Source organism: Nestor notabilis, unplaced genomic scaffold (assembly GCF_000696875.1).
Source record: "Nestor notabilis isolate BGI_N333 unplaced genomic scaffold, ASM69687v1 scaffold17940, whole genome shotgun sequence".
NCBI lineage: Eukaryota > Metazoa > Chordata > Aves > Psittaciformes > Psittacidae > Nestor > Nestor notabilis.
In genome coordinates, this window is record NW_009909899.1 from 10,790 (window position 1) to 19,418 (window position 8,629).

An 8,629-nucleotide genomic window follows, 5' to 3' on the forward strand; every position below is an offset into this window, starting at 1 on the left:
TGCCAAATGTCTCTAGGTCCTGCTTGGTCCAGCAGCCTCCTCTCCCCACTCCACACTTCCATTTGTTTCTCTGTCAGGTTTTTCCGGGAGCTGAGAGAGCTGAAGACCTTTGCAAACTATTCCACATGTGACCACAGCAACCTGGCTGACTGGCTGGGCAGCATCGACCCCAGGTTCCGTCAGTACACGTACAACCTGCTCACGTGCGGCATCAACCGCAACTTCCTGCACCGGGTGACGGAGCAGCAGCTGCAGGAGGACTGTCACATCAACACCGGCTTCCACCGCGTCCGCATCCTCACTGCTGCAAGGGGTGAGGGTGCTGCTGCTGCTCAAGGGTGGGGGTGAGTGTGGAGGGTTGTTTGGGATGAGCTGTTGGGTGGGTTTAACTTTTGGGTGCTGTTTGCTCTCTCTAGAAATGCTTCACTCCCCTATAACGCTGCAAACGGCATCCAATGGCACTGATGTATTCATCAGCTACAGGAGGAGCACTGGGTCGCAGCTGGCCAGGTGAGTCCTGCAGGCAAGGACATGGTGTTGGGCTGAAGGCTGGTGGCGATCAGCTGTGGGAAAAGTGTGGAGCTGGGAAAGCCACAGGATGCAGAGGGGTGGAGGGAGAGGCTGCCAAGAGCTGAAGTGCAAATGGGGACAGCACGTGCCATGTGCTGCATGGTGGACAGGCTAATTCCCAGTCCTGTCACTGCCACCCTGTCCTTCTTTGACACTGACTTACCCTGTTCTCACGCTGTGCTCGTAGGGCTGTAGGGGATCACAGCAGGGGGTTAATGTCCAGCTCTCCTGTAAGCAGGCTGTGCTGGCAGCTGGCACCCCAAGGACCATGCTGTTCTCTGTGGGAGCCTGTTCACTGCTCCTCTGTCTCACCACATCTTGCCTGAGAGTGTGTGAAACCCAGTAGCTCTTCTCATAGTGCTGTCCCCTCTTGCCACCAGCCTGCTGAAGGTCCATCTGCAGCTGCACGGCTTCAGCGTGTTCATCGATGTGGAGAAGCTGGAGGCAGGGAAGTTTGAGGACAAACTGACCCAGAGTGTCATGAGTGCCCGCAATTTTGTGCTGGTCCTCTCACCCAATGCACTGGATAAATGCATGGGAGACTCTGAGTGCAAGGACTGGGTGCACAAGGTAGGAGATGCCATCAGATGGGAGGTTGGTGGCTGTTGGAGCAGGAAAAGGCCCATGATGGGCTGACACAGGCCATAGCCTGAGCACTTGTATGTTCCTGCAGGAGATTGTGACAGCCCTGAACTATGGAAAGAACATTGTACCTGTGACAGACCATTTTGAGTGGCCAGATCCAGAAACACTTCCCAAGGACATGAGGGCTGTCCTGAAATTTAATGGTATCAAGTAAGTAAAAGGCACCTGTATCATGGGTTTCCTTGACACCTGGAGAGAACAGCTTGCATAAGCAGTAGCAAAGAGCACAGGAAATTGGGAGAAACAGATGAGGGAGGCAGAACAGGCCAAAGGGAGCTGAGTCACTTCAGGTTCTTCACAGCATGAAGGGAGCAAAGGTCCCCACCATAGCCCTTCTCTGGTTTTGTGCTCGGGGCTCCCCTAGCTGAGAGCTCCAGGCAGGAGTGATGCTGGAAGGTTCCACAGCTCCCCGGGGCTCCTCTCACTTCCTGCTTCCCCTGGGATGACATCCCAACCTGCTCAGAGCCCTCCAGCCTGGCAGGGCACAAAGGGGCTATCCTACAGCATCCAGTGTTCCTCCATTTCCCATGAGGAAAAGGGAGGTTCCTAGAGAGCTGGGGTGGAGGAAAGGGCTCTCTGGCTCCTGGCCCAGATGAACTGAGCCATCCTGTGGCATCTCACAGGAAGGAAACATTAACTCAAGTTTTCCCCTCGATCTCAGGTGGTCCCACGAGTACCAGGAGGCCACAATCGACAAAATCATCCGCTTCCTCCAGGGACGTTCTTCCAGGGACTCCTCGGCTGGGTCGGAGAACGGCCTGGACTGCTTGTCCTCCTTGGGGCAGGCCTAGAACCAGCACAACTGCCTCAGCCCCTCCACAGACTTCCAGGCTGACCCCTTTTTATGTGGGGCCAGATCTATCCCTCTGTTTTTCCCTATCTTAGTACCCTGGCTTGAGACAAGGCCTGTGGCTCATTAGCCCCGCTTTGCCCTCCAAATGCAAGCCCTTGGCACTAAAAGACCAGTACTCACTTGGTGCCTGGTAAGCCAAGCTAAGGTGGACTCTGGGATGGAAGAATTGGCTTCCACATCCTCCCTTAGGAAGGCAGGACACACGGGCTATACCTCCTGCAGTGCTGGGGGTGCAAGGAAAACATGTCTGAAGAGAAAGAGAAACATGTCCAAAGGGGAAAGATCTTCTGAGGAACCAAAACTTGGGAATTGGTGAGGGATACATCACAAGAGGACACACAGGAGACAAGAGCAGTTGAGAGGAAATGGTCCCTAAGCATCATATGGCGTCTGCTGTCATTCCCTCTCTGGGAATATCATGGTCAGAAGCCAAAAGCAGGAAAGGGCAAATAAAAGCTAAGCCCTAACAAAATTCCTGTGTTTGGGAAAGATAACACACAGAGACCTTCTCAACTGCTCAGCAGCAGCTTTCTCTTTGCCAGTAATGTCCCTTTATCAACTGAGCTCACTCCCTCCTTGAGGGCGTTCACCTCCTAATGCTGCAAAGGCACTTCATGTTCTTAACTCTGGCAATGGAAGTTTGGGGTTATGACAAGTTGGTCTTCTCAGACAACAGTTTGATCACGTGAAGTTTCTACAGGATCTTTGCACAAAGTGCTTTTTAAACAACCCCCTTCCCTCCACCTGGTGCCTCAGCTTTACCACATTATCAGGTCTATACTTACAGGGCATAGGAGGCTGGATCTCTGGAAAACATATCCATGTGGATATGGAAGATGCCAATTGCTGTTCTGTACTTGTGGCGTTAAGCACTGGCTGTGTTTTACTCTGTTGGTGCTCCACAGCAGATCTCCCATGGTCTGTTTCTTCAAACAGGAGCTGGTTTATCTCTCTGCTGATTACCACCCACCCCTGACAGCCCTGGCTAAGCTCCTCAGGCTCAGGTTTGTCATTACTCTCTGCTGGATTCAACACCAAGTAGCATTTGTTTGTTTCTACCAATCTCTCAGCACCCACCAGGTCTTTTTGCAGTTACTCACCCTGAAACATCAGGGAAGATGCAAAAACTGATGCGAAGGGCAGGTGAAGGCTGCAAGGTGTGAACATCAGCTGGGAGGGGGACTAACACTCAGATGAGGAACTAGGGGCACCCTCACACACCTCCCCAAGTTCTGGCCTCCCAGCTATACCCTGCTTCTCCTGCTTGCTTTGGAGGGTGAGAGGCTCTCGACAACATGGGACCAGAAATTGCAGCTCCTACCCGAGTATGTCTTTTCTGATGCAAAGGGAATAATGCAAAAAGACATCCTTGCACAGGAGGAAGATGAAGCCATAGCCAGGGAACACCAGCCTGCCCTGATGCTCCAGAGACCAGGCTGATTTACCACCCTGAGAAGCAGCAAGGTTTTCTGACTATCCCTGCTCAAGGTAACTCTACTCTTTCAGGATGTAATGAGGAGTCTGAGCCACCTTGTCCTTCTCCTGGCTCTCCCTGAAGCCTTGCTGCCTGCCTTAACCGCCAGGAACACAAACCCATTTCCTTTTGGCTTAGATCCATGGACATTAGAGGGACAAAAAAAAAAAAAGAAGTTAAATTCTGGTGCTTAATCACAGCTTTATGGATAGTTCTTATCAGCTCACAGTTAATGGCATCTTCGCTCTCCAATGAAAGGTTAATAGCTGTTTCTGCCCAGCATTCATCACAAATAGAATCTATCTAATCTCCAGATTAAACACAAGGAAGCCAACAGATGAGCTGAAAGGTGAATCTGCCAAAGGATTAAAGCCCCTTGTGAGCTGCTTCAGAGAAAGCTGTGAGTAGTGATTGATTGTCAAGGCCTCCATGGATACTGAAAGAGTCCCACACAAAGTCTTCCCCACAATAATACACAGTAAGATCATTGTGTCTTGTTTCCCAGGAGCTCTCTAGCCATTCTCCTCACCCACCATTCAAGATACAGATTTACTTGTTCTCTACAGCTTGGGTGCCACCTGCAGTGAGATCCCATCTCATGCTCCAGCTGCCCAGACTGACTCTTCCTGTTTCCCCATCATTCTCCGTAAGGAACTTGCTGTGCTCTTGACAAAACATCCCATACCCAGCCCCTTCCAGCTGGAGCAGTCTCAAGGAAGCAAATTCTTCTGTTCCCATCTTTCCGTATTCCTTTGCTGTGTCATGTCAGAAAGTGTTTAGAGTTGTTCTATCAAACATTATTAATAAACCTGGTTTATACTCAAAATGCCCACCTCTGTTTGTGTCACATGCTTCTCTCTCTTGCTGTCATGCTTTCTCATCCTCTGATGGGGCAGCAGAATTGACATTCTCAAGGCATCACTCTCTGTGGGGACTCATGCTCCACACTCATCTCTGCATGGGATGCTGTAGCTCACTGCATTCCCGGGGGCTCTCTACCTGCTGCCCGGAGTCACGTATTTGCTTCATGGTTGGAGTTCTTGGAGGAGAGCCTAGAAAAACTTTGGGGTAATTTTTGTAATAGAATACAATAGTTCCTATTGAATTTCTCCTTTGCAAGCACCCTGACACAAACAGGAAAGCAGAGCCAGTGCAGGAGTTCCATTTCACTGCACAACACTGAGCAGTTGCTAGCACTGGTGGCCATGGTAGAGAAGACTTAACTTCACAATCAGTTCAGCTACAAACCACTAATGCAGCACTCACAGCATGCCCTGTTCCTCAGGGAGGCTGATTCTGGGCTTAGGCCGTTAATCAGACACATAACTCCTGCCTATGTCCACAGCCATAACTGCACAGAGCAAGTGGCATAACACCAAGTTCTTACAATGTCCTTACTTCTCCACCTCCTGCTTCTCTGCTCCCCAGTTCTCCTGCTTTTACCACAAGGGAACAAAGCTGTTTGTGAGGATTTCATATTCACTGTGTATTGAAGGACAGGTCACAGACCAAGCACTCCCACTTGCTTTACTCCAGTGCTCAGGAAAAGCAAGCTTTGGCTGCTTGCAACTCCCAAAGGTTTGGGAGCCATTTTTCCTGGCTCTGGACTCTCACATGCTCACTCTCCACATGGCAGGTAACTTCCTGCTGCTGCTTCTTTACTGCAGAGGCTTCAATAAATGAAGCAGAAGGAAAATAATGGAGACAAGCAGAGAGTGAGGCAAGGACAAATGGCGTGAAGAGGTCTAGGAGAAAAACTATCTTTTTATGAACCATAAAAGACAATGGAGGGTTTATTCCTTCTAAAAGTAACATGTCTGCTAAGCAACTGCACAGTAAAGACATGATTGCATGCATCTGAACCATGTGTGCAATGCAGTGTACACAGAATTGCTGGTTTATGGCAGCTGGAAGAGAACAGGATTGAGGCAATACAGTTATTGCTTTGAAAAGAACAATTACAAACATGGGGTTTACTTGCTGGCATCAACATGTCCTGAGAAGGGCAGCAGAATGGAGATCAATGACCTAAAATTACGCCCAGACAACAAAAACAAATTACCACCAAAGACACTAATCCTGTCCCCACACCAGCTCATCCCTCTGTAGTTCTCAGAGGGGAACATTTGGCAATTAAAACAGAATTCAGTCCTCTCTCACCACTAAAAGCATGAACCTTTCCTCCTCACCAAACCCCAAACCACTAACCAGCCTTGCAAATGGCCAGCAACAGCTTTTACTCTTGATTGGCTTTTGGGTCTCTTGGGTTTTCTTTGCCACATGAGCCAACACAACAGTGAGGAGGCATTGACATCTGCAGGTCAAGTTCTTACTGGCAGCCTGAGCCACGATTTCCTACTACCTGGCATTTAAGGATTAGTAATCACAAGCAGGGTGTCCCTCCCACACTGATCGGTCCTTTGAGTCAAGTATAAAGAGCAGTCTTCAGATGGGCACTGCTGAGCTGGCCAGTTCCTCATTGCTAAGTTGCTTCTCAGCCATCTGCAGGGGACAGGGAAGCATCTGAGAAGTGATTGTAGTCGCGGTTTGAGTCCCAGATTTCTATCCACCTAAGAAAGAAAGAACAGTTAGAGCCTATGGAGGCACACTGGGATGTTGCTGAATGAACTCGGTTTTAAAGTTTCAAAGGAACAGAACAAAATGACCCTGCCAGGAGCTGCTGCACTTCTACTGCAAACTCCAACACATTGTCTGTCCCAGGACTTACCAGGGGATTTGTTTTCTATCACGACACAACTTTTGCTTTAATTATTAAAGAAACCCCAGGAGAAGAGACCACTAAGAGAGCTCCATCTCTCCCATAAAGAAGGACTTTCAAGTTCAAGACTTTGAAGTGCTTTTAACATCAGCAGCTATGTTACTCAGGCTGTAGGTTTATCACTAGGATTCAAATGCCAGAAGAAATGGACCTGCACCTCTGCTTAGCTGGGGCACTAAACACCCTCTCACAAGCATAATTTACACCTTAAAAGCTGTGAGCCTCTATGCAAAGTAAATAGTAATTTTCATACTACACTTCACAGGTCCTAAGGCAAAGCTTAGAAGTTTGAAGTAAATTACCCAATAATAGCTGCTGGAATAAGGAGGATTATAGCCCCAAAGAGAAACGGGAATCCCCTCATGAAGTGCAAGGTGGCAGGATAGAGAGAGTTGAACACTCCTGTAGCCACAAGTGAACACAGCGCTTCCACACAGGCAACAGAAGCAAAGAGAGCACCTGGAAAAGACATTTAAGAGGTTAATGGTGAAAGAGCCCTGCCTCCAAATGCCTTTAACAAATCACCTTTAGTTGGGATTCTGTAAATCTTCCTGAGGGTTTGCACCTCCCAGCAGAGAACTGGTAAATGGTTATCGTGTGTGGCAAGGAAGAGCTGGGAGCAGAGAGCAAGCGTGCTGCCCCAGCCTGGCAAGTTCAAACTTGTCATGTTCAGCTTCTCTGACTTCCAGGATTTGTATCACTGGAGCTGATCAGGGATATTATCTATCAGCCTGACCATAAATGCTTCAGACAAGGCTCTGTGGATCTTTTTACTGCTGAGTACCTCTTATTGCCTGTTAAACATTAAGTACAGCAGAAGACTGCCTCATAAATGTGGTATCACATATGTGCCACCTTCATTCGAATATAAGAAACATAAATTGTGCAAAGTCTCCTCCACCCCTCTGCCTGCAGAGTCATTCCAGTGCAGTGTTTCAGAGCAAGCGGAAGGTCTACAAATAAATTACTGGAAGGCAAATATGCTCCTCCGATGGGTTATCCATGATCTTCCCCCACAGTCAATTATATAACCCTCCAACAACACTGGGTTTCTTCCCACTGTTACTGATCTACAGAAAGAAATTCTGGTCAGGGAATCACTACTTTCTGTTCACTGTATAATCCCTTTTAACTCTCGCTCCCTGTAAAAGTTTGGAAACAAACAGGATGAATGAACTATTCCTGAGTTTGAATGCAGTACTTTCCATCTTGCTTTTCTTCTCTTGTCCTCACCTTGAAAACATAGCAAGTCTGAACTGATGCTACCACGGGCTTGAGGGTGAATGTGGGAGCACAACAGTCCAGAGGAGGCAGGGACGTCCTAACCTCCCACAGCACTTTGGTTTCAAAGTTCAAGAAGCCAGTGTTTTAGGACCTAGCTTAAGCTCACTGTGGCTAAATCCTTACCCTGTTCTGTCTCGCTGACCAGCTTGGAGAGCTTGGCTCTGATGACTGGAGTGGCTGCCATGGAAAGGAAAAGAATCCCATAACCTGTGAGCAAGATACAACACATTAGGGAAAGTTCAGCTGAAAAAGAAAGTCTCCAAACTCAGTCCCAGAAATCAGTAGCTCCTGGCAGTTTTCCTGTGCTATATTTAGACCTAATTCACCCTCCTGCATCTGATAATGTGCTTTAGTCTGTGTTTGCAGTGTAATACAGCTTCTGGGAAACCTAATAGTCTAGGAACTATATGGCTGCACTTTCAGCTTTGGTGTTTGGACAACTTTGCTGTTAGGACAACTTTGCTGTTAGGAAGCCCCAGTTTTCAGTACATGGGCTGAAACAGAGGCAGAACTTCCTCCACGTGCTTGGAACTAGCAGAAGCATCTACTGGCATCTCTAAGCTAATAGCCTGAGATAGAGGCATCACCTGTAAACATCAGTGGTGTCGTAGCAGCAAGAGAAATCACAACCAGTCCAGAAATGTTGGAGATCAATCCTATCTCTGCCACCCAGGTGTCTTCAATGCAGAGCTGCAGCAGCCGCAGCCCCCCCAGGCTGCTGGCGGGGGGGGGGGGGGGGGAGCCATACCCAATGAGGTCAGCAGCCCAGCAGAGAGGGGAGCCAAGTTCATACAAAACAAAGAGGTCCTTGGCTCCAAAATGTACTGTGACAAGAAGAAAGAAAGCCAGGGTGTAAAGAGCAAGCTTCCTCCTGGAGCTCAGGTTTTCTGGGGCCGTGTACAGCTTGTAGACAGCCTTGTAATGACTGAGTGTGAAGAGCTTGGCTGGTTTCTGCTGCTTCACCGACTCCTGGAGACAGAAAGCAGCGTAAAGAGTGGCAGCAAGGCTGGCAGCAAGCACGAGC

General features: G+C 48.7%; 2 protein-coding genes across 2 annotated transcripts in view; one reads left to right on the forward strand and one right to left on the reverse strand.

The window, feature by feature from the left end:
• The window catches only part of SARM1 (sterile alpha and TIR motif containing 1), a 6,552-nt gene extending 4,546 nt beyond the window's left edge, over positions 1-2,006 (forward strand). Inside the window, 5 exon segments of the mRNA XM_010023517.1 lie at positions 78-313; positions 417-510; positions 951-1,140; positions 1,244-1,365; positions 1,877-2,006. Of these exon segments, the coding sequence (XP_010021819.1) occupies positions 78-313; positions 417-510; positions 951-1,140; positions 1,244-1,365; positions 1,877-2,006 (772 nt within the window).
• A 4,030-nt stretch (positions 2,007-6,036) lies between these two features.
• The window catches only part of SLC46A1 (solute carrier family 46 (folate transporter), member 1), a gene marked incomplete at its 5' end in the record, with an annotated part of 3,017 nt that continues 424 nt past the window's right edge, over positions 6,037-8,629 (reverse strand). Inside the window, 4 exon segments of the mRNA XM_010023527.1 lie at positions 6,037-6,112; positions 6,624-6,780; positions 7,729-7,812; positions 8,193-8,629. The exon segment at positions 8,193-8,629 is cut by the window's right edge and continues 26 nt beyond it. Of these exon segments, the coding sequence (XP_010021829.1) occupies positions 6,037-6,112; positions 6,624-6,780; positions 7,729-7,812; positions 8,193-8,629 (754 nt within the window).